This window comes from Eucalyptus grandis, chromosome 1, assembly GCF_016545825.1.
Source record: "Eucalyptus grandis isolate ANBG69807.140 chromosome 1, ASM1654582v1, whole genome shotgun sequence".
NCBI classification, from domain to species: domain Eukaryota; kingdom Viridiplantae; phylum Streptophyta; class Magnoliopsida; order Myrtales; family Myrtaceae; genus Eucalyptus; species Eucalyptus grandis.
In genome coordinates this window covers 42503752-42521613 of record NC_052612.1, presented here as the reverse complement: position 1 = coordinate 42521613, position 17862 = coordinate 42503752, and the positions used below count along the sequence as shown (strand labels likewise).

General features: G+C 41.2%; 3 protein-coding genes and 1 non-coding gene across 4 annotated transcripts; all 4 read right to left on the bottom strand.

Annotated features, from left to right (window-relative positions):
- Window positions 1–1188: 1188 nt before the first annotated feature.
- On the bottom strand, window positions 1189–3988 carry LOC104444319 (ganglioside-induced differentiation-associated protein 2). The gene is made up of 3 exons (XM_010057975.3): window positions 3618–3988; window positions 2601–2865; window positions 1189–1735 (listed from the first exon to the last, which is right to left on the bottom strand). The coding sequence occupies exons 1-3, from the start codon at window positions 3898–3900 to the stop codon at window positions 1492–1494; spliced, it is 792 nt and encodes a 263-aa protein (XP_010056277.2). The 5' UTR covers window positions 3901–3988; the 3' UTR covers window positions 1189–1491.
- A 1628-nt stretch (window positions 3989–5616) lies between these two features.
- On the bottom strand, window positions 5617–7917 carry LOC104444307 (lycopene beta cyclase, chloroplastic/chromoplastic). Its single transcript, XM_039315693.1, has one exon. The coding sequence runs from the start codon at window positions 7502–7504 to the stop codon at window positions 5966–5968; it is 1539 nt and encodes a 512-aa protein (XP_039171627.1). The 5' UTR covers window positions 7505–7917; the 3' UTR covers window positions 5617–5965.
- Window positions 7918–9529: 1612 nt separating this feature from the next.
- LOC104444297 (uncharacterized protein At5g39865) lies at window positions 9530–11175 on the bottom strand. The gene has a single exon (XM_010057957.3). The coding sequence runs from the start codon at window positions 10817–10819 to the stop codon at window positions 9749–9751; it is 1071 nt and encodes a 356-aa protein (XP_010056259.2). The 5' UTR covers window positions 10820–11175; the 3' UTR covers window positions 9530–9748.
- Window positions 11176–12434: 1259 nt separating this feature from the next.
- LOC104444287 lies at window positions 12435–15713 on the bottom strand. Its single transcript, XR_001988756.2, has 2 exons — window positions 15347–15713; window positions 12435–12859 (listed from the first exon to the last, which is right to left on the bottom strand). It is a non-coding gene; the product is annotated as an uncharacterized LOC104444287 (transcript).
- Window positions 15714–17862: the final 2149 nt, after the last annotated feature.

Below are 17862 nucleotides of genomic sequence, written 5' to 3'. Positions count from 1 at the left end.
GTATAATTAAACAAAATTAAATATAGAATGTGAGCTGAAATCACTAATTCTAATTTATATTTTATAAAAATATCAAGATTAAAAGACCTGAAAAGTTTCGATTATGATGTGATGATTGAAATAAAACCCTTATCAATATAGATTAAATATAAAAACGTGGTCGCCACCCCCACGTTCTTATTCTATTTGAATTTTAATGTTGTCCTCCTATTTTTGACATTTGTCTCATTTCTTAGGGAAAATCATTATCACTTCAACCTTTTTTGGCTAATGTAGTTTATTCTTGATCCCAAACAAGAGAAAATTATGTCCAGATCATATTTCATATAGAGCATATGAAAAAATCAATCGTTCATTTGGTAGATCTCATCCCAGACAATGGAAATGACTATTAGACCTCGACCTCATAAGTTCGAACCCATTCTTTAGCATGAATGATAAATAAGCTTATAAAGTTGATTATATAATTAGAGAGTCTATTTAAGTTTTTGAAATGAATTTGGTATTTTGAGCTTGTAAATTAATCTGGTATATCCATCTTAATGTTTCTTTTATTCATTATGAATAATGGTGCGGCATTGTCGGATTTAGCGTCTTAAGCCAGAGTAAAGTTTGAGACATGACTTAATGTTTCATCTTTCTATTGGTCCGCAAAAGCGCGTGGATCAAGCTAAATAAAGAGACAAAATGGAGGAAAGTTCCTCTTGTGTACCACCGCACCTGTAGTTGGGACTTGAGACGACATACAATCAGCTCTTGATAAACCTGTTGCCAAAGCTTATAGCATCTTCCATTTTAGTCTTGCTCTCAATCTTTATCCGTTCGAAACATACCCACCATCAGATGGGGTCCCAGTACTGCCACAAAAGACGAAAGACCGTAGAAGCTGATCTCGTGCCCATCCAGCTTCAAGGATTCAAATCACAAACGAATAAATTATGTCTTTCAATCAAAAGTTACAGTAAATTGGCCAATCAAGCCCATGTCATAGACTCATAGTCACCAACATCAATAAAAGCTGAGGAGTTTTCGCCGAGAGAAACGAGTGAAACAGCACTACAAACACATGCTACGTCATGGAGATTCTTTTCACGTAAGGAAGGCGACAGCTTATGAGGTTGTACAGTTGGGACTTAAGCTAGAAAGAAGAATCATCATTCTAAAAAGGGTAAAGGCAGTAAGACAGCATATGCAACTGGTTCTGCTTAACATAGATGCAGCTTATAGACAAACATATAAGCATCATATGTCCAGGCAGATAAGTTTACAGGACCAGAGGGGAATACGTTGCAAGGTATTTTAGCAAATCTCCATTTACGGAATGGAAAATTCATAATGCTTTCACAACTCGCAGTATTACTAGTCCCACGAGATGAGGCTAAAGGATTACAAAGTATGAGTTCGAGTGACCAGACAAGAGTTATTCTGTACAAAACTGGAGACGATTACCCATACCCAGCTAGCATCGGCTTGCAATTGCTGCTTAATTTTTCATGAATATCGAGACGCGTACTCCCTTGCTGCCCATCTGTCTTCATACCTCCCAAATGAGTAGGCTGAGTGAGGCAACTCAGTCAAATGAAGAGGGTCGGGCTCAATCCCATAATCTGTGAGCGGTCTATGCTCGAGAATGTCATCATGCTCTTGGACAAAGTCAGGGATTTCTATCTCTCCCTTTTTTATATCATCCCACAGGTACTGCAGGCGGCTTACATACTTAATTTTCCAATATAACCTGCATAACAAGTAACAAACCAAAAGCACATTTAGGAGGAAAACAGAATTGAACAAAGGAATCACCCACATGTCTTCTCTGCCAACCAGAAAGTACACATTCACTTGCCAAAAAGCCTAAGAGAACCAGACGTACATAGAGATCATCAACATTTGCTAAAGTCGGAGCATGACTCATGAAAATTACATAGAGAAATGCCATCTGCAATGGCAAAGATCGAAGTGATCAACGATAGCAGTCCTTTAGTACGGAAGCAAACAACAATATTCCAACTCAAGGATTTGTATACAACTTCAAACAAAAAGATCACTCGCCCAACAGACTAATGGCAACCTAGACTAATTTCCTCCTGCTAGCTAGTTCTATGATCCTAAATACATTTGACAGAGTTCCTCTCCTTCCTCATAACAAATAATTCTATTATCTGTAACTATTCTATTGAAATTGTGAGGGCTAAAAACAATACAATTTCAGAATCTAACTAAGCAAGTGAAGTCAAAGCATCAGAATAAACCAGTCTTAGCTTCGACATCTGAGAAGAAACAACAGTAGCAACAGAAGAGTTTTTTCCCGCTAAGTGGAATGGACCAACTGAAAAAACCAAACGAAGATTAAGCTTAATTACAGACTGTTTACTTTTCTGAGTCATATAATCACAAGATAAGCCCCAAGAAGTAACCGCATCAGCAAAACTGCATCGCTGGACCAGGCAGATGGTCCAAACCTAACGTACCAATACCACGAAGAAGAAGAAGAAGAAGAAGAAGAAGAAGAAGATGAAGATGAAGATGAAGAAGGGGGAACCACACCAAATCCAGGATTGATGACCGGAAGCAACCCCAGTAATTAGTAAAAATCAGCTTACCCTCCACTTAAGAACAATCGACCAAGGGTGGCAAAGACCAGCCTTGAACGAATTCCAGGGTGGACAAAATAGACAATTTGAAGTCTCTCCTTGATTTCTGTAGGGAGATCTTCATAAATCCACCTCAAGATAGATATGCCCGGGGAATTATCCTCCTTTTGCACAGTACTATGCATGTAAACAATACAAAATGGCCCTTCTGGAAGATCACTGCATATCTTATGAAATACATACTTCCGGAGCCGCTCTCCACTCACCACAAGAGCTGCAAACCAACAAAGCAACAGTGTTTCAAAAAAAAAAAAAAAATTCTATTGTCTTCTTATCCAACATCACTCACAACTGGAGCTGGAAACAATACAACCAACAATAAGAAAATTTAGTTGCCCTTCTTTACAAACATGATTCCAGATTGATAATAGAGCATGACAGAATGCAAAACGCATTCAGCACAAACACCTCACGAGTGACCAGGAATATGGAGTTTCACCTCTAAGTATTAATTAACCCGAAAGATGCAGCCTTTTAGATACAAGGTAGGTCATTCTATCAAGAGACGAAGGGTTCCGCAAGTGACTTACTATGAAATGAACAGTGAGCAGTGGCTATGGTTAGTTTGAAAGGGGGCTCGCATTCAAGAACTGAACTCTCACTTAACATTTAAATGACATTCCCAGATCTTCACCTGTGAATAAAAAATTCGATAATGCCCTGAAATTCAGCTAGAAATTGAGAATCCCACCATTTAATAGTTCTTAAAAGGCAAAGTTACGGTGGCCAGATACTCCCCGACACTAAAAGATGACAATTTTTCAGCATCCAGACGGTGCACGGCACGTGATCGGTTAACAAAATCAGCTCCGTCTGGCTAAAACGAAGAAAAAGGAATCGTCTCTCCACCATCACGAGCCTAAGACGCCAAACCCCTCAACCCAGATCAAACCCTAACACCATCAGCCCAATAAAGCCGCGCCAGATTCAATCGGGAATCTTCAGAACAAAGAAGGTTCCACTCACCGGGGAAGTGCTTGCCGACGATGCGGAAAATCCGGTTGCCGGCCTTGTCCGAGCCCTGGAGCCCGAAGAACTGGAGGAATTCGAGGTCGGAGAAGTCGTCGTGGCGGGAGAGATCCTGAGAGCAATCGTGCCAGTCGTCGTCGCCGCCGCCACCGTCGTCTCCCTCCGCGACCTCCGGTGGCGAGCCCGCCGGCTCCTTCAGCAGGAACGGACGGGCGTCGATCCCGAGGTCGGAGGCCAGCACCACAACGGAGAAGTCATCCGACGACGAGGAGCTGGCCATCGGGTTTCTCTCTCTAGATTCGCTCTCTAGAGATTTTTGGCGCTATGTTTGGAAGAGAAAGTAGAACGGGGGAATTTGATGAAGGCGAGGATAAGCCTATGCTTTTTATAGTAGAATATCCCCAAGTCTCATCAATTAAAGAAGCCTATGTTTTTGGTCCTAAACATATGATCTTTTTTTTTTTTTCCTTTTTTTTTTGTCGAAATGTGATATTGATTTAAGCGGTTCGCATGTAATTAATGCGAATCAAACATGTAATATTCAACTTGAACTAAAAAAAATTCGACACTATAATCGATCGCATTCAGTTCTCAATTTCAAACATAATCTTTCTAAAATGTCTCTATATCTTTTTAAATAAATGCTTCGCACTTTAAAAATGACGGTAGTGTTAATAGGATAATCAAAGTAAGGCCGAAATGCCTTAGGCCTCTTTGGTCTCAATCGAATCATTGAGGACCTCTATATTTTCATGAATTATATTGATAATCTCTTATTTTCATAAATCAGTCCGAAATTCTTTTTTAATAAATATCAGAAGTGGAATTTAGTAAACATTGCGAGTTTACTCTGGAATAATATATGCACTTGTGAAATATAGAAACCCACTTTAAAGATCAAACATAAATGTTTTGATTTAAAAAGATAGCAAGACTTGCCACGTCAATATTCTTTATTTTTCAATATCTAGTAATGTGACACAAAAGTAGTTTTATGATATACCAAGGCTTCTCGGGTTGTTTGCAATCCGGGGCATCTCAACAAATCTCTAAGGATCCAATCCTCAAAGATTGATGATCATTATTAGATCACAAAAGTAAAAAAATTCCAATCATTTATAAAGAACCTTTGAAATACTCATGAGATACAGCTTTCTATGTAAGGAGTACAATAAAATGTACCATGATACAATATTTTTGAGACGGTAGATCAGTCTTTCAAGGGAGTTTAGAAAGTCCCATGTAATACGGTCTGAACAAAATTACTGGATGGTGAGAGTTATTATATAAATTAAGGGAAGCGTACAAGTAATTTGACCAAAACAGGGGAATGGAAAAAAGTAATTTATCCCAAAAGTAGTTATTTATTGAATATTGTGAGTGGACAACGACCGCTTTATTTTGATTTCTTTTAATTTAAAAATTACTTATTGACGATTTCGTTAAAATCTGACAGAGTTGCAGGTTGGATACAGATCATTTCTTTTCAAAATGAACCATTGCGGATACAAAATTTGCTGCAAAGGATGGAAGTAAATGCAAATTTGACACTTTGGCCCAGCATGAACATCGTGTTGATCGTCCACAGCCCAAACATCAGTTATCATTCATTCATCAATACCTGTCTAATTATCAAACTGAGATCACTCAACTCAACACAGAAAGAAGCAGTAACATCTAAAATACAACACAGCCTGCTCACTGTCATGAAATAAAAGACTTTTAGTGGTGAATGCAAACAATCTTTAACTTCGCGAAGTCGAGTAATTCGAATTTGAAGTTAATAGATGAAAGAACCTCAAGAGACATTCCAATGACAATGAAAATCCATCAGATGCAACTGCAGGGTCAAGATGCTGTCTCTCGGTATCAGTTCGACTAGTTTGTGCAAAGCAGAGAGTTTTCGCAGACCCTTTTAATTCTTGAATTGTATGAACAAAAAACACACTCTACAAATACTGCATTATAGCTATTACCTGCTAAGCATAACATAACATCATGTGAATGCAGAAGATAGATTATTAGCCAGTGAACATTTCTATCATAAATGCCAAAGCGATACAGAAGCTCCAGTACACAGATATTCACAAGTATTAATCCATGAATCTCTGGATACTTGAGAGCACCTGTTTCATGCAAAGGAAAAAATATTACACTGAAAGTGTGACCAAATGCAGATATCAGCTAGTCTAATAGCTTGCTCGTGGTACTCGTATTGACATATTCTGCAGTACCTGTAAGTTAACATGAAGATGTATGTGTGTGCATCGAGGCATACAGCAAGGATTGCACTAAATTTAGACTTTAGTCATCGAATTCTCTGTCCTGTATCAAATTGCCAGACTTTAGTCATCGAATTCTCTGTCCTGTATCAAATTGCCAATCATTTTTACCAGTGGTAATGTTCCCTTCGCCATAATCTCTGCCCTTGACATATTGGAAGCATGCGAAAACAACGAGAGTCCAAAAAAGATGAGCTCTGGCAGAAAAAGTCGAGACGACAAGAACCCGTGCCAGTAATGAGGTTCTAAATTGAAGAACGCATTGAAGAATCTCCTTGTACCCGTTAAATCAAGCTTGAGCAAAACATCCATGCCGAAGCAGAAGAACTCCCTCTGTCTCCTCCTTTCTATGGGCCACAAATTTTTCCAAACCTTTGCGGATAATTCATTGCCTGAAACACCCCCTTCGGAACCAAGATAACTTACTATGGAATTTGCGACAATTGGAGCTGCTGCTAGCGTTCTCGCTACCATATAACCCGTGGAAGGATGCACCATTCCAGCTGTACCACCTATACCAACAACTCTCTGAGGGATCACAGGAAGGGGCCCACCCATCGGGATGACGCATCTCTCATCTTCTTCGATAGCCTTCACCTTTATCCCCAGGTGCTTTAATCTAGCCACCATTCTTTGCTGAATATCTTCCATTGCTAATCCAGGCCGAGCTACTAGGGAAGTTTCTTCCAGAAATATCTTGTTCGAAGAGAATGGCATTGCGTACAAAAAAGTAGGGATCCTGCTATTTCGTTCTTTCAAATCCATATTGCCCTTTAGGTGTGAGTCTCTCCAGTCCATGAAAACCATCTTATCCACATCAAAGGGGTGTTCTTCCACTTCTGCTAGTATCCCATATGCCACTTGGTAACCAGGATTGTAGGGTTTGTCATATTGAACGAGACATCTGGAGAAACCAGTGGCATCAAGAACCACTGTGGCTTGGATTGTGACACCATCATTGCATATGAGCAAAGACTTGGCCTCTTCATGAATGACTTTGATCACTTTGGCTTGGTGAAACTTAACACCATTCGATATGCACTTCTGGAGCATCTTGGACTTGAGTTGCTTCCTATTAACTCGGCCATACGGCCTTCCAAGATCCTTCTTCGTTTGGTCATCAATGAACACGACTGCCCCAGACCAGGTAGTGTCTAGGCAATCCAGCAAGTCCATGGCTTCAAACTCATCCACCCACACGCCGTAATTGTTGGGCCAAATCAACTTGGGGGACGGGTCGATGGAGCAAACCGTGAGTCCTGCCTCCGAAACCTGCTGAGCCACAGCGAGCCCTGCAGGACCACCTCCCACCACGGCTAGGTCCACCACAAGGCCCTTCGACGGGTCATACATGGGAAGCTCGAATTCGAGGTTCTCCTTCTTGGTTTCCGGGACAAGCTCCAAAAGAGCAGCACTGCTCGCCCTAATACACCCATTCTTACCCCTTCTCAAATGACCCTTTCTCGAACTAAGCCTGAGCTCCTGGTTTTGAAGCTTGGATGAGCTCAAAATGCTAACAGTTTCCGAGAACCCACAAACCGGGCGCAAGAACCCGTGCTGATTATGCGTTTTCAGCACTGTATCCATCAACATCCTATCCATATCTTCAAGCGGCTCTACAGAAAGCAAACCCAATTTCGACCTAACCGACTCAATCAACGACCCCCTTATCGCGGAACCAACGCGAGTCTTGCAGAACAACCGAAACTACGGAGAAGAACAATTGCAAGAACGGAACAAGAGGGTCTTGCCATTTCTTGCAGCGCTTTCCGACTAAAACTAGCTCATCGAGAACGAAAGCTTTCGGGCGTGCTATGACTTACCGAACCGCAGTTTCGCGGAGAGATAGGGGGAGATTGTTGCGAGGACGAAGCGTGGCATTTTGGGAGGCCAGAAACGGTGGTGGGAAGAGCACAGCCAAGAGATTTTTGCAGAGGTAACGCTCGTGTGGTCCGTCCTCGGCGACGGGGAGAGGTGGGTCTCAACTCGGTAAGAGAGAGTCCCACCACGTAATTTTGAATAGAACCTGCCAGCAGTAAAACATATGTCTAAGATGTCACGTAGCACGGTCGGCTCAGGGCTAAGCTCAGTGGTCTCGTGCCCTCTTTCTCTTCTTTCTGACTTTCGCGAGTTCGGAAAATTCGGACCACGTCACAGGCGAATCTTTGGTCAATTTGTGCTCATAGCTTCACTGAGTTGCATCACGTGAGAGAGAGAGTTATTCATGAAAAAATTATCTAAAATATCATAAATTTATTATACTCTTATCAATTAATTTCTAATTTTTTTTTTAGTTATGCCAATTAAGTTCTAAATATTTTCACGCTTTGTCAATTGAATTCATTCGATCAATTTTAACTTGAAATCGTTGAATTGGCTAAATAAATTCAATTGGCAAAACGTAAAAAAAATTATGATTTAATTAACACAATTAAAAGGTTTAGAATTAATTAGCAAAATTGTAATAGATTTAGGATTTTTTTAACAATTTTTCCGTTGCTCGTTGCTAACATGCTGGTGGAGCTATATCTCACCTACATGTTTTATCATACTCGGTGATATCGAGAAGTTTCGAGTCAAATCAAATATTTCATAGATTTCGAGGGTCTCGTGCAGTCAATAATATTAGTCTCGCCTTCGAAACCTTTTTACAAAAAAAAAAACATTTTTGAGTTAGATATCGAAAGGCACGGTGGTATTAAGGCTGGGATAATGATGGTGGCCACCATTGAAGATATTCATGTGTGGCTTCCACGAGCCACAGGTGTCCTGGCCATTGATATCTCGTTTATGTTCGGGACCTCTGGTTTTAAGTGAACACAGAATGTTCATTGTACCGTGTGGTGGTGATAAGTACTGATCAACATGCGGTCTTGAAGTGATGCTTGAGAACCTTCAGTTCATTTAACCGACGGCTAAATGTAAAATTCTGTACTACAGATAATTACATGCTAGCGCGCTAGATTGGTAATATTGACGCTGTCTAAATATCGCAATGACTTGAGAAGATGGTTTTTAAGGTTGTCGGCTCGGCTTTTGGCACCTTCTCTTTTTCGCCAATGGAAATCGGTCCCTGGCGCTTGTTGGGCAAACCGAGCAAGAACGATAGAAAGTCTGAATTCCGAGAAAGTGGTTGGAGGAAAAACTGATTCTGAGAACTAAAGTCTGAGGAACTCTCGCTTGTTCATTTGCTCTTGTAGAAGCGAAAGGCCGATGGCGATTCACAGCGCGAATCAATTTCCATTGCAGAGGAAATTGACATTGCGTTCGTTCACAGCAGCCAAGCAACTGGTGCAAATGCAGCCTGACCTTCTTTTGAGTTCTCTGGAGTCTGGAAGTGCTGAGCCGAAACTTCTTGCATGTGTCGAATTTTGATTTTAATCGGTTCAAGAGGAGGTCAGAAAAAGAACATCAAGCATTTCCCTGTTTTGGTTCATAAGCCTAGTAATTTGTCCCATAGCTGTGAGCATGGAAGATTCGCAGCTTCTTCGCTAGGCGACCAAAGCAAGACAGCTGAAAAGAAAAGGTGAATGGATATGCATCGTGGACCTATATACGTGATCAATGGAGACTTCGGCAAAGAAAGCGATGCAGTCCTAGGAAAAGAAGTCAGAATGTGAAATTAGCTTTATCATGAACGCAAAGAATCTTTCGTTTATTTCACTTTTATTCATGGAGGAAAGTAATAAATGCAGACAAGACAGTTCAAAACAGCAACTTTTCGAAGAAGAGGAACCCCATCTGAGGGAACTCGTTGGCATGAATCCTACTGCACAAGAAACACGAATGTCACAGCACAAGAAAGTTGCTAGTCTCGCCATAGCAAAAGATTCCAGAATTCTGCTTTCATGGGCAGCAGCTAGGGCAGTGAATCAACCCATTCTCATTGCAATCCATGCACCTTCTGAACCTGTCATCGTCCTTGTCAAACACCTTCCTGCTCCCACTACAACTAGGGCAGGGCACGAACCTGGCTTCCCCGCATGTCCTGCACACGAGCCCGATATCACTCGCATCAAGTCCCTCCAAAAGCTTCGCCAAATCTCCATTCTCATTGAGCTGCCTGATCTCCTCCGCACCTCCAATGTGGTTTCCTCTTATGAAGACCTGAGGCAGAGTCGCTGCCTTGTCTTTGAGCTTGCTTTGCAATTCCTTTCTGTATGAAGAGTCCATCGAAATGTCCCTCTCATCTAAAGCCACTCTCAAGCCCCTGAATATCATTTTAACCGCACGACAGTCCTCGTAAGTCTTTCTGATGCCTCTCAAGCTGGTGAAGTACAGAACTACCCTATCCTCTCTGCCTAAAGAAGAATTCTTGTCATTGGATGGTGGAGAATGATCCTTGAGTCCCACCATTGGAGCGACTGTCATTTCATCATCGCCACTGATCTTATTTGGAATTTCATTTGATTTTGGAGAGTCAACTGTTTCCTTCTCACAGCCATTGTAGTCCGAAGGCCTGCGTGAAATGGAAGAAACAGACATCCTGAAGTTCTTCTCACCATCAGAATCGAAGTCATCTAGACCATCCATGAGTTCCCAGGTGTTGATGACCGTATCCGGTGACGGGGCGTCATTCTTATCTTCCACATGAGTTTGAGGCTCAGCCATTTTTTTGGGAGTCTGCGGATGTGGTAGACGCATCTGCTCAGACAGATTTTGGATGTTCAATCTGGTGTTCTGGGGGTCAATGAGGAGGAGGGAACCATAGGTGCTGGACGTCAAAGAGACCAAATGGTGGGTGTCACCTTTCTTGATTGGCGGGTGGTGGACAAGAGGAGTTGCAAGAGAAACAGTTCTTGCTTTGGCTGGTAATGGTGAAGAATTTGGAGAAAATGCAGAATCAAACGGAGAGAGATGGGGGAGTTCTGGGTTTACCGCAGGGGGTGTGTCGGATCTTGAGACAATGCATCCCATGAATGGTTGCCAGAAATGGTGAAGTGTCTACCTTCTTTTTTTTCTTGCTCTCTCTCTCTCTCTCTCTCTCTCTCAACTATGCCTTTTGGTTCTCTCACTGGAATTTCTGGTTCTTCTGAGCTGTGCTTGCTTCTCGAGAAAGAAGCACTGGGAGAGCATCAGTGCTAATGTGAGGCTTAGAAGAGTTTGTCGAGAGTGGAGAGAGATAGGTGAATTTGTTGGTGAGAGGGACCTTTCAAGAATCGTTGAAGGAGGATGATAAACTAAAGCTGGTAGACATTGAAAATGGGGTTCTTGAAGTTTGCTTGAATCATTGCTGAAGTTGGGTATGGGCACTCCCCAGAAACCTTGCTAATTCGGTATGCTTTTAAGGTTAGTTATTGGAGGGTTTTGCAAATAGGGAAATTGGATATTGGTCTATTCAATTGGGCGCTTTCACTAATTGCATGCGACCTTCTAGATCAGAGTAGAAGCAACCCAAATACTTAGTATGTGCAAATGATGGCTGGATTATGTATTATTTGATTGGACTGGAGGACTTCAGGGGGAGTTTGTTTTTCTCTTTGGTAGTTATCGTGGTTAAGTCGCTATTGGTAGGTTATACATAGCTCTCAGTTTGAACAGAAATGGTTGTCACCCAACTGTAAGGAACTTCACAACTACTCTCGACGAGTTGGTGCTAATGCCCACAAAAGAGAAAACGTGCCGTGATTCTTCCAATCACTAAAGATCTGCATCTTTGCGTGCATAATCATGTGACAAATTGGTCCAAAGTGCCCGATAAGATCGCACGATGCCAACTTGATCTTTTATCCGGGCCGTATTCTGGTTATAACTGATAAAGGATGGCTCTACCTTTTTGTGATGATGAGGGCCCCCACACCCCCGACTTCAAAAGAAAACAAACTTTGATGTGATGGGGCATATGGTGCACTGGTCGTATGACGAAGACGGATGGTTGTCATCTCCCTGGCAATGGGGGAAAGCTGCATGTTATACCATGTGACAACATGCATGAGGTCGCATTCGATCTCAGAGAAAACATTGACATTTGAGGGAATGGGAGGTGAGAAGGCAATGGAGAATGTATTATTGAACTGTTCCGGTCACTAACTTCTATTTGTGCAACCTTTGCCACTCTCTAACTCACTTCCCCTTCAAATTGTCATCAATTAGGCAATAGTCCTGCCAATTTGCAAGTCACGCATTCACATTGCGAAAATGCAGTCCAGATATTAAGCCCAGTAATCAACTGCTAATGTCTGCTCCTAAAAGATAATCTTTTACTTGATATAACATTCATTTTATAAAATCTTTTATTCTTGATTTCAAGGAATCAATAAATGCACAAAATCAGGATCGCAAGACAATGGACGAGCCCATAAATCACAGCAGACAACATAATTCCGTGTGTAAACATATGAACAGTGAACGAAGCATTTCATGGGTGGTACATCTTCTGCATATGGTTGTATGAAGATATATATATATATATATATATATATATATATATATATATATATATATATAGTTTTCCTTTTTGTATCATAGAAAGGAAACCAAAATGTCAGAAGAAAACTCTAGTAAGCCTTAGAGAAATATGGAGATATCAAACTTCAAGGGAATAAAGTAGAATAAGGTGGAGAATAAAGTTCATTTACTTCCAGAATTCATCAAAATCTCACCCTATGTACAATCAAAAACTTTGTCCACTGCCTATGGGACCACATCAGATGGAAAGCCACATCAGATAGAGCAACTTTCAATTTCGAAAGATGCTAAGTGCTGAAGCAACATAACGATCTAGCTAGCGATGAAACACTGGAACAAAACCATAACAGAACCAGTTACACGAGCCATCTGAACCAACACAATCAAAATATGAAACACCTATCCAATTATAAGTCACTCGTCAACTGCTTCCAATCTCAACCACACCCACTTTGCAGGAGCTACAGGCGAAGTCATTCTCTGAAGTCTCTGGCATTTCACTTATCCACATTCTTACGGCATATCGTCGTCCTTTTTATAAAGTTTAATCTGCAAAATCAGAGTAGAAAATCAGCTACATAAAATTCACTGCACAACCAAATAAAGAACATTTTTTCTTTTTAAACCACAGGCAAAATTCTAACAAAGGCCTCAGTTTGCAATATCATAGTCAGAGACTTTTGGTGTGTGAGCAAATCTTTTTAGGCACAGATAAAGAAGACTTGTAATCCTTATAGTACAATCACTTTGTGCAAACCAGAAACTCTTCTATTAAGACGGCCAGAGCACTACTGCACTTAACCAGACCAGTAAGTGAATCTTGTTAAATACATTTCTTCCTCCAAGAGAAGAGAAGAAGAAAATGAAAAGGGAATGCCAGGGCAAATTAAAAGGACTGGGAACTAATACTCTTTGTTACAGATGTAGGTTAGGCCCATAGAAAATCTATCTTTTACACATTATAAGCACCAAAAGTAGAACCACATTAGGCAATTAACTTGCACGACAACTCTTCCTTTTCTTTTTTTTCAGAAGCATATCATATGAACTGTTTGACTACCAATTAATGACCCAGTCCTCAAGACTTTCCAATGAAGAGTTGTGAAAATTTAAAACTCCCACTGCCTCACTTTGTTTCCCATGTTTACTGGCTAATATGGGTTCCCGAGAGTCAGCAAATATTCACAAGGCTGAAAAAGGCAAGCATCGCCTCGTATTGTGCTCACATGTGAACAAGGTTCTCAAGCAAATGTATACAACACCAACGGACTGCAAGAAAATGTTCAGAGATGTAAATGGATTAAAAAAAAGGACAAATTTTAGCGGATGGTGCCGCTACAGTTGGTGGCGAACTCGCTTTGGGTAAAAATGTATTAGTAGCTTATCTGCCATGGGAAGGTTACAATTTTGAAGATGCAGTACTCATTAGCAAGCGTCTGGTATATGAAGATATTTATACTTCTTTTCACATACGGAAATATGAAATTCAGACTCATGTGACAAGCCAAGGACCCGAAAGGATCACTAACGAAATACCGCATCTAGAAGCCCATTTACTCCGCAATTTAGACAAAAATGGAAAGTCCAGGGTAGGTGTCAACCTCTCTTAAGAAAACCAATTTACCACGTAGAATGGCTAAGCACAGTAGAGATTGTTGGGTAGAAAGAGAAGCACAAGAAGCAGACAGTACATCCAGTAATGCTACAGTCTAAGTAATAACTTAATAGAAATTCATTTGGACATGCCAGTGAGAATATCCTATAATCTTCAAATGACCAGGTAACAAAAGGAGCGTCAAAGCCTGAACCACTCACTTAGGCAATGTGTACTTTAGGTAATATCTCGTGGCCTATCCTTTTTCTTCCATCTTTTTCATTTCCTTCAATCACTTTAATAAGAACATTCTCCCTCATAATCACAATCAGACAAGACTGATTCTCAACGAGTCGTGTTACTTCTAAGCTACTTACTATGTCAGACTCAGATGTAGCAAACCAAAAGCTGTACTAACCACCTCATTCTTCCCCCATTTGATCCCTAAGCTGAAAAAGGAACTGTCTACATATCATGAAAAGAGCCGTTCTTATTCTACGAGTCTTTCATTCTCCATTTGTCTGGACACTTTTGTGTGGATGCTGTGATAATCAAAGAGAAAATATGGCCTTGCTTGATGGCAGGAATGCTGAATTGTGTCTTCACTGGGGCCAGGAAATGGAGGCGATCTTCAGTTTCTCGTTCTGCTTCCAACATATTCCGTTTTCTGATCTCTAAAAAGCTGATAAAACTCCTAAGCATCATTTACCACTCCAACCCCTGAAAAGGAGATTATCCTCCCACTTGTACCATGATCTACCAGTATGTGATTCCCCCCCCCCCAAAACCCACCGGAATCACAACCAACTTGAGTTAAAATTACATCGATCAAGCAAATTACCACAATAACAACTAATACGATACCGTTGACATTGACAACACTGCGCAAAATTCATCCTTAACATCAAAATTACCCAAAGCGCACCCCCCCAACCCAAACCAGGAAAATGGCGATGGAATCGCAACCAGCTCGAGGGAAGATTACACTGATCAAGCAAATAATTACAGCGACAACTAATACGATACCATTAACATTGACGAAATTCATCCTTAAAAAGAAAATTATTCACAGCGCTAACCCTTCCCCCCGCCCTCCCGCAGGGGAAAATGGAGATAGAATCGCGATCAGCACGAGAGAAGATTACACTGATCGAGCAAATAAACACAGCAACAACCAATACGATCCCGTTTACATTGCCGACACTGTGCAAAATTCATCCTTAACGTCGAAATTACTCAACGTGCATCCTGCACAGTTCACACGCATAGCTCACGTGATGATGATAACGATGATGATGGATTTGAGCGTCGAGTTAACGAGCAAGTCGCCGGTCCAACTCGACCAGAAACCAGCGAACATGGACCCCGACAGCAGAGACGACCGCACGAGCCTGATTAGAAAGGAAAGGAACAAAGCGATCGGCGGGTTTCGGGAGACGAACCAGGGACCCGCCCCGCGGGAATCGGGATCAGCCGACGTGGAAGGGGCCGATGTCGCCGGTGCGGATGGAGGCGGCGACGTCGTCGGCGACGGTGAGGCAGGAGGAGAGCCAGCCCCTGAGGGCTATCCACACCAGCCTCGCCACCCACAGAGTCGTACCCCATGGCACCGCCATGGCGATCCTCGGCTCTCCAGCTTCTTCGGGGCAGGGGACCGGCGGGCGGAGCGATCGGTCCTCTCCGCAAGGACGTCCGGCGAGGCACAGGTGAAGAAGAAGAAGAAGAAGAAGAAGAAGATGCAGCAGCAGCTTTGAAGCTTCAAGTATTCAGTGCGGCAGGCCAGTCGCAGTCGTGGTCGTTGAAAGTTGAAACTGGAGAAGTGGTTCGCCGCTATCGAGGTGAGCGGGTGATTTTGAGATTGGGCCTCGCTCTACTGGTCCGGGCCTCGAATCTGATTAATTTTTAATCTGTTCAGTGGTTGTCATTCGGTCTTGATTTTTTTCAATTGGGTGGATTAAGTTTTAAATCTTTTGCAGGAACTTTCGCTATTGATGTGGCGACTTTTGTGTAAAAAATATTAGAATATAATTTGACAAAATTAAAGAAATTAAGATTGACTTAATGTTCCAATCATATTCTACACTTGATTGGACAATTTCTCCATTCAACTTTTCATGGTTGGATGTGTGATTTTTTAATTATATAATGTGTAAATCTAAACTGAAATGCACAAATTGAAAAGACAAAAGTACCCCTAACCAGGCCCAAAACCCCCCATTCTCTCTCGTCTAATCTTCTTTCTCCACGTAATGGCGCCAATAGATTGACTACTTTTGGATTATAATGTCACCTCCATCATCAACTACAACAACCCCAATGCGCCATCGCATGTCAATCGCCTCTCAGCATCCTTCATCACATAATGTTTGGATGGTCATCAAGGGTCTGAAGGGTTGTGCGACCTTGGCAACCCTCGCCTAAGTCTCGATTTTGCAAATCTAAGATTTGCGGACAAGTCAAGAACGGTGGCTGGGATTCACAAAGGAGTTGAAGGGATGTTGGCATGGGGTGGCGCGACCTGGGCAATGGCCGTTGCCGTGGCTTCCAGCTCCGCCTATGCTGTTGAGGATCCCTAGTTTCCATTTATGGTTCTTTTTATTTAATTAAAACCGTTTTACAAGTGTAATGGATATAAACGTTATGCAAATATTATTTGCACTTGGTGGAAATTCTTTTGCCTAAAATTATTTGCACTAATGTAAAGACTTCGGGCAGATGGTCTCCAAAATACACCCACGGTCGGAGATGTCAACGCTGTCTAAGAGCGATGTGGACGTGCGTCGATGAGGGCAAAGGAAAACTAGAGGCAGTTATCCTGTCTTCTAGTTAAATTAATCAGTTTATAAATTTGTGGCTGCTTATGATAGATCATATAGATTCATTTGGACTAGTGAAATGGTTGTAGCCGAACCCTAGAAGAACCTTTATAGCAATAACAGGATACGGTGTTGGAGTTCTTTTTATCATCATCATCGTTATACTTTTACTACTACTATTACTACTACTAGTATTGTTATGGTTATTTATCAATATTATTGTAACTGCTAAGTATACATCAAGCTTATGACTCGATGTTAGCATGTAGAGTTGCTTAGTCACATACTGTTACTTGTTCCTTCTTCCTTTTTCTCGTTATCATGGATGGGATAACGAATAAACTTTTGATTAGCCATCTGCAGCACGATGGGCTTTTAAAGTTTTTCCCTGAACTTCTGCTTTCTTACTGTGGCATATGTAGATTATTCCATTATTTGGACACCGTAGAATGTTCATGTATCTTATGAATTGATTGTCACAGGAAGCAGTATAGTTAACAATTTGTTTAAGAGTTACAAGCTTAACAAAAGTCTACACTCTAGGTCCATAGCATAGTTTGCAAATGTAATACTGCATGATAATTAGCATTAGGACCAGCGTGACCATTTTGATGTACTCTTTTATGCTAATTTGAATTAATTTTAGGTGGAGTAAAAAGACGCGATGGTGATTGGCACCTTATAGTTACAACAGTTGATTGTTAATGCAATATACTTTCGGTATCTAGCAATAGTTTAGGGATTTGAGCCCTCTAGCTATGTATCCTTTTCTGGAATCAGAATCTGAATACAGGCAGGAAGCAGATTGGCCATATATATTAAGAAAGGAAAAGAAAAGACTGGCCATTTTTTAGGCTTTGGTTCGTTTAGGTATTGGCTTTAAATTTTCATTGCATCTCCTTTGCAGCTACAGATTCCGTTATTGACTTGAAGTTACCATTTCCAACTGGTTAAAGATGGCTTTTTATTTTCTCTGTCATAAAAACTGTCTTTTATTTGCTTGTGGGAGTTTTGAGTAATGTTTGGTTATAATTCTGTAAAAAGAGACTAGTGATTGAATGTGGAAAGTAAAATGGCCATTGTGTTGTTCAATTGCCTTGCTTGAAAAATCCTAATGTGAGACTATCTTATCTGCGATCCCT